This window comes from Cavia porcellus, unplaced genomic scaffold (assembly GCF_034190915.1).
Source record: "Cavia porcellus strain 051 isolate PalLab524CR breed Dunkin Hartley unplaced genomic scaffold, mCavPor4.1 scaffold_28, whole genome shotgun sequence".
NCBI classification, from domain to species: domain Eukaryota; kingdom Metazoa; phylum Chordata; class Mammalia; order Rodentia; family Caviidae; genus Cavia; species Cavia porcellus.
Genome location: NW_026947511.1, coordinates 27,023,035 through 27,037,956, shown reverse-complemented (window position 1 = coordinate 27,037,956; position 14,922 = coordinate 27,023,035). Strand labels below are relative to the sequence as shown.

The following is a 14,922-nucleotide window of genomic DNA, read 5'->3' as shown; positions in this document are numbered from 1 at the left end:
CTTTGTTCATTGTCTTACAAATTTTTTTTTTTTTCATTTTTGTCTTTTTGAGACAGAGTCTTGCTATGCAGTCCAGGCTGGCCGTGAGCTCACTTTGTAATACAGGCTGGTTTTAAATTTGCCATAATCCTCCTGCCTCAGCCTCCCAAGTGCTGGGTTTGCAGATGTGCATCACCACACCTGGCTGCTTTTTCTAAATAAAGGTTTATTCCTTCTTCTGTTAGAATTGTTCATAACAAACAAAAAAACTCTGTTGTATGCCTAATCCTCCCAATGCAGTTGATGTTTACTGGCTGTATAAGGTGCTCCGGGCACCATGATAAGATCAAATGTAGTCTTTATGTACACATGTGTTATTTTTCTCTTAGATGCTAACAGTAAGTTTTAGTGGCAGCGAGACAGGTGTCTTTCCACCCTCCCTTCCTCTTCCTCCCTTGGCAGGGAGCTAGGATTGAACCTAGAGCCACACACTTCTGATAAGCGCTCTGTTACTGAGCTGTGCCCTGGGCCCAGTAGGGAGGATTAACTTCATCGCCAGAGCTACTTGCTGCTTCAGTTTTCCTGGTGAAATCTGAAAAACACTGAAAGCCTGTTTACAGGTTGGAAGAAAAGGCTGTGACATGTGAGTCTGTTCTCGCAGAACAGCCCCAGGTTTCCATGCTGTAACTCACCTGGGGTGCAGCAGCTGCTTCTGAGCTTGGCCTGACTTCCTCTAAGGGAGATCGCTGGCTGGGTGTGAGCACGCGAACTAGAGGTCTCCGGAGCTTCTAGGCTGCTCCACCCTCAGATCTCACTCCTATGCCCGGAGGAGAGACGATTGGGGAGAAGTCTAGGATAGGGAGCAGGACGCCTTGAGAGACGGGCTCTGCTGGTATTTGAAGGCTGAGAGCACTGTAAAGGAGGATGTGTTAGCTCTGGGATTTCTGCCTCTTGCGGATGCTCAGCGGCCTCTCGAGCATCGCCTCAGCTGTGGAACAGTGACTGCAGACAGACTCAGCCAGGTCCTGTGCTGCTTCCCCTAGGTGTCATGGTGCCTTCACAGCCTCACTGCAGGCATCCTTCATTTTTGTCCCCATCCTTGAGGTCAACGAATAGAGAAGGAGGAAGGTTTGTGCTTTGGGTTGTTTTTGTTCTTGTTGGTAAGGAGAATCGAACTCAGGGTCCTGCCCCCACTCTCTTTAAAAATGTTTTAAAGTTTTGAATCAGGGTCTCCCTGAGTTGCCCAGGCTGGCCTCAAACTCACGGTCTTCCTGCATCAGCCGTGAGTGCTGGGGTGGTAGGCCTGCACCCCCACACCCAGCTCAGAGGTTCAGTAATTTGTTCAGGAGTCTCATGTTTCTAAGAGGCTGGCTTCTAGCCCACCCCAGCTCCTATCCCTGATTGTAGCATGGGTCCCTCTAACCTCCACACTTACATCGGCCCGTGCTTCCAGATGGTGACACTTGGGCATCTCTGTCACTGTCTTCATCTGCTGCAAATTCCAAGGGAGGGGGAACTGAACCCACTTCAGCAGGTTCCAATATGCCGTATCAAGCTCACGGGATACATGAGGGTGTGCAGGGTGAGGTGACTGTGATCAGCTACACTCCAGCAAAACCCGCTCTGGAGAGTTTTTGTGAACCAGCCTCTACTGATTTTCTCTTCTTACCAGTTGAGGTAGGGTGGGTAGGACATAAAAAGCAAACGTGAGCCCCAATTCCACGATGGAGCTGAGAGGGTGGGCATCCGTCAGAACTACAGCAACAGCGAAGGCAGCCCAGGGTTTGAGCTTCTCTCAGGAATCCGTGTGCTTCAACAAGAATTCCCTTTTCTTCCTGCGTGGTTTTAGAACTTCCTACATCCAGCTGCTTTGCTGGGATCTAGTAGAGAGGAGGGACGGAGGCCAGGCAGGCTGGCTGCCATGTTTCCAAACTGCCACAAGATGGGAGTATTTTAAAAGTTTACTCTGATTTTCTGATCATTAATCTTGTGGGCCATAAAGTGATAGCACCTCAGGATCCCGATGTCCAACAGTAGTTGGACTCCAAGGCTCAGAAGAGCAGACATCATTCTGTCGTTGTTGCTGACATTTGATTGGTGTTCCCTGGGTGATTCCCCAGGGAAATGGATGCGAAAGTGACAGGATTGATAGCTGTCAGTTCATGGTGCATGTGTGTGCATGTGCGTGTGTATGTGTATGCATGTGCCCTGTGCCTCCTGCTTAACAAGCTCTACCACTGAGCCACACCCCCACTCGGGGAGTTATTTGAATGGAAGCTTATAATAAAAAATGGAAAAAATAGTGGAGTAAACGTTTAACTTGCTTTTGTTTTTTTCTTGAGGTGAGGGATTGACTCTAGAGCCAGATGGTATGTCACTGGGCTATCTCTCCAGCCCCAATATTCAGTATATTGAATGAATGTTTCTAAGGCTGTCAAACTCGAAGCCTTTTTGTTATTCAACATTATCTGGATGTTTTGTTCCAGTGTAGGAACTCAGTGAAAGGTCATTGGCCTGTGGTACCCAGTGAGGGCTGCTGCTGTCAACTTTCTGTAGTCTCTGGTCTCGAAGGCAAACAACAGGTGCCCTGAAAGTGTTGTGGGAGCTGAGTGTGGTGGCCCACACCTGTAATTCTATCCCTGGGGAGATGGGGGCAAAGAGGATCACAAGTCCAAGCCCACCTTGGGCATCTTAGTGATTTAGAGAGACCCTGCCTCAAAAATAAAATATAAAAGGGCTAGGGAAGTAGCTCAATGGTCAAATACTTCCTAGGTTCAATCCCCAGTACCATAAATAAGTAAATGAAGTGTCCTGGGACAGAATTTCAAGCTGCAATTAATGTAATGTATCAAGACAGAGAAGATTAAAGACCTAAATGTGTGCCTGTGGGGTGGTATACACCTATGATCCCAACACTTGGGAGGCTGAGACAGGAAGATCACTGCAAGGTCAACCCATTTAAATAGAGAGTTGAAGGCCAACCTACACTACATAGTGAAACCTGGTCTCAAAAACTATTGTCCTGAAGGTCACAGGAAACAACAGACTAAGGAAAGACAGGGATAGGAAGTTTGGCCAGCTTAGACAGTGGAAGAATTGGTGAGCACTGCAAGTTTCTGCAGCCCAGATGGCACAGCCAGGGAGGCCAGTCAGGGCTTGTTTATGTCCCTTGGCATCGCCACTGAGGCCCGTGATTGCAGACTCCACAAAAGAGGTGGAAGTGGCCCCCACTTTCCATCTGTGGTCGTTGTGCCTGGACCAAGTTGCACAGAGACCGGTCACATCATAGCGCCACTGCCTCGGGGGCCTGGATCCCCTGCGGTGCCCCCAACTTTTCTACTTGGGATTAGGTTTCTTAGTTATCCAATCAGCCACTGTGATTTATGGAAGGTAGCTTTATTGCTAGTATTAGCAGTTAAAATCCAATTTTATCTGTTTCTAAAGTCCGTATTATATTTTTTAACATGTATTTTAAAAAATTGAAAACCTCCAGAGAAGTTTCCAGAATACCACAATCAATATCCATATACCATACATCTAGATTCACTGCTTGCCATTTTCTATACTAACAAAACCTCCCCAGCCCCCGACATGAGACTTTGCTACATTCTGCAGGCTGGATTCAAACTCTCAGGCTCAAGAGAACCTCCCTGCTTCAGCCTCCCAAGTACTGGGACTATAACCATGTTAAGCTGCAAGATGACCCCTTTATTCTTCCTCTCCTTCTTTCTCCCCTTTTTTCTGATGTTGAAATTAAACCCAAAGCCTCCTGCATTCTAGGGAAAGCCTTTACTCCTAAGCCTCTTTAAAATTTTTATTTTGTGACAGTATCTCTTCAAGTTGTCCAGGCTGGCCTTGAAATTGCAGTCTTCCTGCCTCAGCCTCCTGGGTGCTGGGATAACAGATATTTGGCACCATTCCTGATTTGAGCATATAACTTTGAATATTAATAAACTATGTTACCTAATAGTAGTTACTATCTGAGGAAGTCTGATTTATGTTTTTTTAGTCTCAATAACCTTTGTTTCTAATTAAGAAATTGGATGAAGACATGCACCAAAAAATTGCAAAGGAAATGAATCTCTCTGAAACTGCTTTTATCCGAAAACTTCACCCAACAGACAACTTCACACAAAGTAAGTATGCACTTTTTTTTTTTACTCAGTCTTGAATGACACCAGAAGTTATCTTTTAGGTGGGGGAATGGTACTTAAGGCAGTGCTCCTTTATAACTTATGCAGGTGGGAGGTAGAATGGGTTTCAATATGTCTAGGGAAGTGGGTGTACAGTGGTTTAGATGTGTCCTCCTCTTCAGATTTATGTATTGGAAACTTAATTCCAATGCACAGAGTTAGGAACTGGGGCCTGATGAAAGGCAATGGCTTTGTGCTGTTATTCTGAAAGTGAGTTCGTTAGCTTGAGGGGGCGTTTCTTATAGAAGTGAGTTTAGCCCTGTCAAGCATAAACGTGCTCTCCTCTTTTTCTTTCTCTTCTTTTTTTTAAATGAGTGTATGGGGTTTGTTTGTTTTGTCTTTTTGAGACAGGGTCTTGTTATGTAGTTCAGGCTGGCCTTGAGCTCACTTTGCAGCACAAGTTAGTCTTGAACTTGCATTGATCCTCCTGCCTCAGCCTCCCAAGTGATGAGATTACAGGCGTGCACCCCCACAACCAGCTACATTTCTATTCTTCATCAATTACCCAGTCTATGGTGTACTGTTACAACAGTATAAAGTGGATTCAGAGGATGTTGGCAAACCTGGAAACTTCAGCTCCAGACTCAGCACTGGGGAGTCCTGTGATGCTTGTCTCTCCTGCATACACCCTTTCACGTCATGCTGTAGTGCTAATCATACTGAGGAAAGGCAGCATTTAGGGAAGAGGAGGCAAATGGAGCATGGCAACCTGCCTGCATGGGAGTGACCTGGCCTCTCTCCGCTTTTCCCTCTGAAGGTTCCTGCTTTGGACTGAGGTGGTTCACACCGGCGAGTGAGATACCCCTCTGCGGCCATGCCACCCTGGCTTCTGCGGCTGTGCTGTTCTACAAACTAAGTAATAATGAATTTCTTTAAGAACCTGTCACTTAGCAGTAGCAAACATTAAAGAATTCTAATCTCTTTAAAAGTTTTTTAGTTTAACTTTTTATTACTAAATGATTTCATTAGTGCATAGTGATGCCATTCTTTGTGGGGAGTTGGTCACTGTACTTGACACATCTTAATTTCCTTTCTTTTCCCTTCTCCCCCTGCCCTCTCTGTGATGGACATGGAGGCCACTTCTAAGATCTAGCTGTTATGAGTTGTGCCACTGTAAACGTGAGTGTGCACCTTTCCCTGTAGTATGTATGATGTCTTGAACTCTTTTGGGAAGATATGTGGAAGGGGAACTGTAGGGTCAAATGGAATTTCTGTGCATAGTTACGTAAGACTCTCCATACTGATTTCCATAGTTCATGCTCCCCCAGCAGAGTAGAGGGCTCCTTTATCCCAGCCTTGCCAGAACTTGGAGTGACTGTTGGATTTCTTGGCAATAGTCATTTTTGAAGAGTATGTCACAGAAACATGATGGTAAAGGATTAGTTTACACATTGTGGTTTTCACTAAAAATGTTACAATACTGAGGTCAGATAAGTGGTCAAAAGTGTATCAGGTTCACGGAAGAATATTCAGTTAGCCTTTGTGGAATTTAAATCGAATTCTTCTGTGTAGCTTGGTTTTACTCAAGAGGAACCCAATTTATTTCATGGAAGACCATTGTTCACAGACCACATGTGTCATCATCTCTTGGCCATGACTTGGACTAACAGCATTTGTCACTCTCTAGTTACTGTTGGTAGATATTTTTAAATCTCCTTAGAAAACACAGAAACAGTTGTACAAGGTAGGTTTAATTAACAACCTTGTTTTATGGACGAGGAAACATGGGGGAAAGGAGGTCAGGTAACGTGCAATTGCAGTTAATAATCGATTGGGAGCTGAGGGAGGGACCTTTTGAGGCCGAGTCCTGTCACTGTGTCATGAGTTAGAAGCCCCCAAGTTAGAATCCGCACAGGTGATGAAACAGATGTGCAACATGTCACAAGTTCATCTCTGCCCTCGGGACAGACAACACGAGCAGCACCCTCACCTTCGTCACCCTGAGTGGGGAACTAACGGCCCGAAGAGCCGAAGATGGGATCATCCTGGACCTGCCCCTCTACCCTACCCAGCCCCAGGTCAGCTCTCTCTAGTTGCTACCCCCCAGCTGTGTACAGGCACCACTTGCCTGTTTTACAGTGATTTTGTCCTTTTTCCCCTTCCAGGACTTCCATGAAGTGGAGAACTTGATAAAGGTTGGTGAAAAGCCTCAAATCTGAGCCTGTGGGATTTGGTCATTTCTTATTGTTTGAACACAAAAGTTTGATGTGGTCTGAACCCCAAAGATAGGCCTTCTACCACTCTACAGGTTCCAGCTGAAGCCTGATGACCTGCACAGGGATTTCAGCTTTGAATTTCAGTCCTCAGGCTACTCAGGGAGGAGGTTTACCGCTTTCCTCATCATTTGTCAGCGGGAGGGCTGGACACACAGCTCCATACAGGACTCCCTCTCTCCTGTGTGAGGCCCTGGCGTCTTCCCAGGCACCACAGAGAAAAATCAGCCTCTTCAGTGGTTTGCGGGGAGAGAGGCTGTCGTGGGGCCACTGAGGGGGAAGAGAGGAAGAAGGCAACCAGGAGGAGAGCAGAATGGAGACCAGCCTCAGAGAAGGGAAGGGAAGCGGCTTTCTGCTCATTTCTAGCCAGCAAGAGTGACACGAGCCCAGAGTTTGGCTGTGCAGGTTCAGGGAGGAGAGTTGGGGATTTCTGGCAGAAAAGCTCCTTTCATGAAATCCGTACAAAAAAAGTGGAAGGAAAAGAGGAGACTGCCCAGGTTGCACCCAGGGCAGAGAACAGGCCATGGGAATTTATATACTTCAGCCTTCACAGGGACTGGAGAGCCTGAAGCCTCTTGATGAAGGTGGCAGAACCATCTTGTAATCATCCCCATCTGGTGGTTAGGGTGGTGCCAGAGGATGGCATGGAGGGAGGAATTGTCCCCTCAGTCTGCCTCAGCACCCAAGCCATAAGTGTACAAATAAACAATGTTCTTGACTTTGGAGACGATTAAGTTCAGTCTTTGGTAGAGTGAGTTATCTTGAGAAAATGTTGTGGCTTTGCTCTGGAACACAATCTTTTTTTTTTTTTTTTGGTGCTGGGGATGGAACTCATGACCTCGTGTTTGCCAGGCAGGCACTTATGCCACTGAGCTAAACCCCCAGCCTGGAACACGCAATCTAAATGAAAGTGGTGGGCTTGCCGTTTGCTCTGCTGTTTGTCACACAGCCAGCCCTGAATCTTGGCATGTGGAATGTTCTAGAAATGGCCGCAGTGTCTCCACATGTGTTATGTCCTGTGTTCCTCACAGTGACTCTAAGAGGTGGTCACGAGGCCCCGACCTGCAGATACTGTTAACAAAAGAGATTACGAGCTTTGACTCCAGGGCCATGCAGAACTGGGTCAAGGTGTGAGCTCTGTGTGTTGAGCACTTGTGAGCAGAGGCTGTCTGAGGCTGGCAGAGGGTCAGCAAAGTAGCCCAGGAACACAGGTAACAGTGAGGGGCTAGCTCAGTGAACCCTCATTCCCTGTTTGAGAGCACGTGACCCCAACATGCTCCTGAAGAGCTTTTGGTTCTGTATCTGCAGGCGGCGATAGGTGACACGCAGGTCCAGGACGTCCGCTATTCTCCAGATACCCAGAACCTCCTTGTGCGGCTCAGTGACTCCTATGACAGGTACACTCTGTTCTCCACTGTGCGGCACTGAGCCCCACATTTCTGCTCTGGCTTGGTCTCCCGTGTGGTGGATAAAGAACCGAGCAGGCAGCAGACATTCTTTCTCTCGAGGAAGCAGTATGGCTGTTCCTCCCTGTCCTCCCGCGGAGCTGCTGGGTGACAGGGCTCGGTCACTTCTTACTCTGTGAAGCAGTTTGTCCTTTCTGAACCAGGTCATTTCTGGAGATCCTGAAAGTGAACACAGGGACTCTGACCCAAGTGGAGACCACAAGGAAGATAAGTGGACTTATTGTCACCCTCAAAGCAGAGCCTGCTGGGCACACCCAAGCATTTGACTTTTACTCCAGATATTTTTCACCATGGTTTGGTGTGGCCGAAGACCCCGTAACAGGTACTTTTTCTTTGGGTCCAGGGAAAGATTAACCATGGAAGGGGAGATTAACAGTTAGCTGAGTAAGTGTCCTTTATGTGATATTTTAGGTTGCTTTTTTTTTTAATTTTTATTTTTTTATTTAAGAGGAAAAAGAGAAAAACACAAAACAAAACAAAGCAGTGTAAGGTTACACATAATACAGAACTACAAAAAAAAACATAACAGTAAGAAATCACCTGTTAATAGATTACATATTATCATCTTGGAAATAGTTGCTCGAATCACAGTATCAAAGAATACAAAGTAGACATTCAAACAGAGAGACTGCAAACAGCTGTGTTCAATGATCCAAAAACATTAATATAGTCAGCTATTTAACATCCCTAAACACACTTGCTGTTATATCCGTTAGAGCTCTTTTTTTTTTTCCCTCCCTCTCTTTTTTACAACAAAATTTATACATTTTGGATTTTATTACTCCTTAGTTCTTATTACTTTTTTTGGGGGGGAGAGAATAAAGTCAAATATGGCAAAACAAAGCTGTAAGTCAAAACCAAGGATAGACATAGCACATGATGTAGAACAGAGTACAAGGTTATTAACAATGGTTATCAACATTGACTCTTGTTTCCTTAAAAGGAATTGTCTATCTCATTAGATATTAGGTTGCTTGTTTTTTTATTTCTTTCAAGACGGGGTTGCACTATGTGGTTAAGGCTGATGTTAAATTTGTGGCAATCCTCCTGCCTCAGCCTCCTAAGTGATGGGCTTACAGGCGTGCACTACCACACCCAGCTGAGATTGCTTGGGTTTGGAGCTGTTTTTGCTTAACTGCATCTCTTCTTCTTCCTCCATCCTTTCCATGAAGTCTCATGTGAAAAGCACAAAATAAAGGAGGCATGGGAGGCAGGGCAAACCTTGGAGCCAGACAGTTTGGATTTGCATTTCTAGTTTTCTACTTCTCAACTTTGGGCAAATGACAAGCGTTTAAAACGTCACTTCCTTTGCCTATCAAATGTGGATGATACCTCACAGAGTTACATAAACACAATGAATGTTAAGTGCTTGCTATAGTGCCTGGTACATGGTAAGTAACAGTCCAAATAACTAAGCTAGTTTAATAACCAGCCAACACTTCCAAACCTCCCACCAGCCGGAAGCAGAGGGACGACTTCACAGAGGGGCAGGACTACCATGCTGCCTATTTTCATCCTGTTTGGAACTCTGGGCTGGTCACATACCTGTAATCCCAGGTACTTTGGAGGCTGAAGCAGGAGTATTCCAAATTCAAGGTCAGCCTGGAAAACTTAATAAAGACCCTGTCTAAGAGTAAAATCAGGTTGGGGTGTAATTCAGTGGTAGAGCATTGCCCGGTATGTGTGAGGTGCTGGGTTCTATCCAGCAGAGAGAGAAGGCAGGGGAGGGGCGGGGCTCCAGGGAGGAGGCATCCACGTGGGATGGGGGTCCAGGCAGGAGGGGGCTGGGCAGAGGATTCACAGCCCCAGTCTGGTCAGATGGCAGGGGCCAGGATGGCTTAGTTACCCTCTGAGGAACAAAGTACATGAAAGTCAAAGCTCAGCAAACAAGCGCTTTTAAAGACTCAGGAAAATGCCCGCCAACGTCCTGACGTCTGCGCCCAGCCTCTCCCCACGGAAGAGAGCCTCTGAGCAGACTTGCATATGCACAGCTGCTGCCTGGAGGTTTTAACTGACACAGAGTGTGAGGGTTTTTTCTTCCTAGAATGTTCTTTTTTAGAGTGTGAAGGTCTTGAGTCCATAATGACCACAGCCTTCTAGGTTTGCTAGACCAACGGGTTTTGGGGATGCAGAATTTTCATTGCTAACGGCAGACCAGACTTAGACAAATCAAGATGGTTGCACCACACATCAATTAATGCATTTCTGAATTGGAGCTTTTGCTTTCTATCCTTTTCTCTTCCAAAGACCTTTCTGTCAATGATAACTTTATATTTCCTTTTTTGTTTTAGGTCTTTCTGAGACAGGGTTTCACCATACAGTTCAGGCTGGCCTTGCTCATTTGGTAGCCCAGGCTTGCCTCGAATTTACAGTGATCCTCCTGCCTCAGCCTCCCAAGTACTAGAATTACAGGCATGGGCCATAAGCCTAGATCAGAGATTAGATATGAAAATGAAGAAATGAAACTGGATGTGGCCCACGCCTATATTTTTGGTACTTGGGGGGGCAGTGACACAGGAGAATTGAAAGTTTGAGACCAACCTGGGCTATATAGAAAGTTCATGGCCGGCCATGTAGTGAAACCCTGTGTCTGTTTTAAAACATACGTATGTAAATAAAGCGAGGGTACAATCATGTGAAGGAGTTCCTTTTTGAGCCTGGAAACAGTGTATTATTCAGGAATAAGGTTCATAAGTAGAAAAAAAACCTTCTTTTGCTCCTCAAAGCTCGGGAATATTGACTGGGTGAAGAGGTGGCTCTTGTCAGAGTACTTAGCTGTCCTTGAATTTGTCCCCTAGGAGAAGGAGAAAGAGAAGGAGGAGGAAGAGGAGAAGCAGAAGGAGACACTTTCCCCAGACAGATGTGGGAAGATTTTTGTGAGGCCTTGATCATCCTGACAGGGACCGACAGTGAACTAGTGGGCAGGAATTAAAATGTGCAGTCTATTTCAGGCCTCAGAACCAGGAAGACGTAGTAGATGCATCATTTGGGAACTTACTCATAAATTCATTCTCCTTCCCTCCCTCTTGTCCTCTCTCTGTCTGTCTCTATCTCTCTGTTCTCTGTCTTTCTGTCTCTTCGTCTCTCTGTCTCTCCTTCCTACTTCTCTGTCCTTCCATCTTTTTTCCTGGTACTGGGGATTGAACCCAGGGTCTTTGAACTGAGCCACACCCCCACTCTTGAGATAAGGTCCTGCTGAATGACTGAAGTTGCCGGCTGGACCGGGACTTGCTATCTTCCTGTCTCAGCCTCCTGGAGTGCTGGAATTGCAGGTGCCTGCTTCTGTGCCTAGCTCTGTGTCTTTTTTCCTAGTTTTTGTGCACGCACATTCCATACATCACTATCACCCGGTCAGCTTAAAATCAAATGCTGTAAGGTTAGTCATGCTGGGTAGGTGACTGAGGCTCCTAATCAGCCTACCTCACAGGCCCCTGTACTTTGTGGGCGTCAGTAACTGTTTTCTCCTTCAGGGCTCGCGCACACTATTCTCAGTGGCTACTGGTCCCAGCAGCTGGGGAAGAAAGACATGCGGGGTAGGTCTGCTCTTTTCCAATTTCTGTTTATTTGACTAATTTAAACTAGTGTCCTTCTCCTAGTGTTTTCCCCTTGAAAATATAGTCAAATATTATGTCACTCATGGCATAAGATGGTCCTTAACCATCCTTAACTGTCACCCTAAACATCCTTTACCCCAGACACCTCTGCCCCTGCCTCTCACAACAGACACTGGGATTCAGGGCTCAGTAAGACTCCGGCCAATGGCCTTGGTTTGCTGTGTGTCTTTGGCCCGGAGTGGTTATTGATCATGTGATAATGAATGATCCTTAAGGCTCAGTTATATGGCTGTTGATACCACAGGATTGAGCCAAACTGACAACTTCCAGACCAAGTCCCCTAGGGGCGAGTATGGTGGTCAGGGGCAGAGAAGAGCCACTGTAGCCAACGGAGCTGCACCACCGAGGCCTCAGAGCTGGATGGTGACCCCAAGGCTGGAGCTGTGCCTTCCTGGAGCCTTGAGTGGAGGTGGCAAGGCAGCCGATTTCTCTCCTTGAGGAGCCTGGTTCCCCTCCTCGGTGCTGAGTTCCCCTCCTGAAGACTGAGGCCTCTGCCCAGCACATAGCGAATGCTTAAAGTTTAAAAATCATTTACAGTAAAAGACACATTGGAGGGGTTGGGGATTTAGCTCAGTGGCATAAGCGCCTGCCTTGCAAGTGTGTGGTCATGAGTTTGATCCCCGGTACCAAAAAAGAAAAAAAGAAAGGCACATTGGCATTAATCCCTCAAAATACTGCCTCTCACTTGGAGCACACTCTTCCCAGTGTTGTTTCTGATGCAGCTCTGAAGTCCTCCTTCATGTCTTTATGAGGTGTGCTCAAAACCAGAGGGGATCCTGCTGCTGAGAGCCATCCGACAGGCGGAAAACAAAACAAAAGAGCAGAGAGGCAGGCCGGCTGAGACACTCTGGTGTGTCCTCACCCACCTTATTTACCAGACTTGGCACCATGCACCTCTGCCTCTTCCCCAGAGTCAAAATGACCACAACAATGAACGTTTTGAATCAATTCAGGATGTCAAGGCAGCCATAGCAGTGTGAATAAAGACACTCATGAAAGAGGAATCCAGAAGCGCTTCAGAAAGTGACACAGTGGTGGGATACATATGTTCAGAGCAGCGGGGAGTATTTTGAAGGGGCTAATTGGCGATGTATTTTTTACTGGAATAAAACGTATTTAAACACACATTGTATTTTTTGATCACACCTTGTGTTATGAATGAGACAACCCCTCAGCTGTATTCAGAGCTGAGAAGATGAGGCCTTCAAAGGAGGGCAGGAGCACCCTCTTCCTCCTCTTAGACTTCCGGTTCATACCTCTGTCTTTCCCATAATATCACTGTCTCCTGGAGGAGGCTGTGGGTAGGACATAGTGGGGTGTTACAGGAAGTAGTAGGGGAAATGATGAGAAAGAGCTCAGGAAGGGAGGAGGTGAGGCTGTGTGTTCTATTGACTAAATTGCATTTACAACTCCATAGGCAGATGAAGACATTTATTCTTTAAAGTAACCTTGATGTTAAGCCTGAAATCCCAGCACTGGAAGGCTGAGGCAGGAGGATCACTGTGAGTTTGAGGCCAGCCTGCCTACGTAATGAATTCAAACCAGCCGAGCTACATAATGAGACTGTATCTCAAAAAAAAAAAAAAAAAAAAAAAAAAAGGAAGGAAAGAAAGAAACCTGGGAAGCCTGTGGAGCTGGTGATAAAAGGTTTTTACTATATTCTGTTCATTACAATGGGTGAAAATGCTCATAATTTGTGACTTCTTTTGTTTTCTTCAGCATTTCAGTGCTCCCCACGAGGAGGAGAACTGGGTATTTCCCTGCGCCCTCATGCACGAGTGGACATCAAGGGCCGCGCAGTCTTGGTTGTGGAAGGCACGCTGACCATCTAGGGATGCGGGTGCAGGACGCCGCTGTCCCTATCCACACGGAGTTTTCCAGGTCGCATCAAAGAAAGCCGAGCACCTGCTTGTAGTCCACTTACTCCTTATGCCAAATGTAGAGAAAAGGAGCCGCGCTGAGGGCTTTAACCACTTGTGCAGACTAATCAACCAGCGCAGTGCGGCTCCACCCGCAAGTGTCCTTGACTACATCACCCGCAACCTCAACCATGCTGGGGACACTGGACCCAGGGCCTTGCCCTTGTGGGCTAAGGAGGGCTCTGTGGCCCAGCCTCCTCCCCGTGAATGTTTTTGACTGGGAGTAATCAGGAGACAGCACTGCTGGCCCTTCTGTGGTCGCAGTGCCCGTCAGAGAACGAGGAACACTGCATTTATGAAGAGGGAGGCTTTCGCTTAGGTGTCTGTACCTGACAGAATATTTTTGCAGTCATAGAAAAGACTCAGTGACTATGTGGACACACAGAACATTGTTTCGTTATCTAATACTAAGAAAGAATTGTAGTAAGCTGTGAAGTGTCGGCAGTGTTACACCCTGACGATAGAGAAAAACGTGAGCTGTGAAAACAGATCATATGTGTGAGGCCCGACTGAAAGTAATTCTAATGAAGCTAAACAGTATTCCCTTTACTCTTGCACTCACGTGTAACGACTAAAAATTAAGACAAAGCCCAGGACAGCAAACAAATGTGAGTCAGGGTATTTCCTGCGTTAGTAAAATTGAACACTGAAATGAATGGAATCTCAGTTTCTTTCTTGTTCTGTGACTTTAAAATGCTAAGTCAAGGGCTGGGGACATAGCTCAGTGACATAAGTGCCTGCCTGGCAAGCACAAAGTTCTATGTTTGATTCCCGGTTCTAAAACAGAAAATAATGCTAACTCAGAGGAATTCTCTTCGGGGAGTGGCGGTGCATACCTGTTATCCTTGTACTCTGGGGGGCCGAGGCAGGAGGATCACAGTCCAGCATCCAGTGTGGTGAATTAGCAGTTCACCAAGATCATATTTCAAAAAATAAAAATTTAAAAAAGGCTGCAATATAGCTTGGCGCCAAGGCCCGGGTTCTGTCCTGAGAGGGCAGGTGGGATGGGTGGATTTTTCTCATAGCTATAAATTAAATTAAAAGTAAAATATTGAATAATTATTGTTGACTTTGAAATGGGGTCTTTTTTGAATACTTATGAGTGTTTTAAGATGATCTCAACTAATGCCAATTCTCAGTCTTTTTTTCCTTTTTTGGCACCAGGGATGAACTCAGGACCTTGTGCATGCCAGGCGCCTATGCCACTGAGCTAAATTCCCAGCCCCTCAATCTTTTTTTTTTTCCCCTTTGGTGCCGGGGGTCAAACTCATGACCTCAAGTTTGCCAAGCAGGTACTTACACTGCTGAGCCAAACTCCCAGCCCTAGCCCCTCAATCGTTTCAAAAACTGCAAGCTAGTCAATTAGGTATTCCTATGGTGTCCTGAAATTGGTACCATGCTTCTTTTTTTTTGTTTTTTTTGAGACAGGTTCTCACTATGCAGGTCAGGCTGGCCTTAGGCTCACTTTGTAGCCCAGGCTGGTCTTGAACTTGCAATGACTCCCCTGCCTCAGCCTCCCAAATTCTGGAATTACAGGA

General features: G+C 46.2%; 1 protein-coding gene across 9 annotated transcripts in view; it reads left to right on the top strand.

The window, feature by feature from the left end:
- Pbld (phenazine biosynthesis like protein domain containing) overlaps positions 1-14,040 on the top strand; it is a 35,210-nt gene extending 21,170 nt beyond the window's left edge. For 7 of the 9 annotated variants that reach the window (XM_063239597.1, XM_063239593.1, XM_063239594.1 and 4 more), the window contains exons 3-11: positions 4,016-4,115; positions 4,930-5,028; positions 6,081-6,190; positions 6,278-6,307; positions 7,694-7,782; positions 7,995-8,173; positions 9,309-9,408; positions 11,322-11,384; positions 13,185-14,040. In XM_063239597.1, the coding sequence (XP_063095667.1) occupies positions 4,016-4,115; positions 4,930-5,028; positions 6,081-6,190; positions 6,278-6,307; positions 7,694-7,782; positions 7,995-8,173; positions 9,309-9,408; positions 11,322-11,384; positions 13,185-13,380 (966 nt within the window). In that variant the 3' untranslated portion in view covers positions 13,381-14,040. Of the gene's footprint in view, positions 1-4,015; positions 4,116-4,929; positions 5,029-6,080; positions 6,191-6,277; positions 6,308-7,693; positions 7,783-7,994; positions 8,174-9,308; positions 9,448-11,321; positions 11,385-13,184 lie in introns of all 9 variants that reach the window. The other 2 variants (XR_010044319.1, XM_013156760.2) reach the window with 2 other exon arrangements.
- The last annotated feature ends 882 nt before the right edge of the window (positions 14,041-14,922 follow it).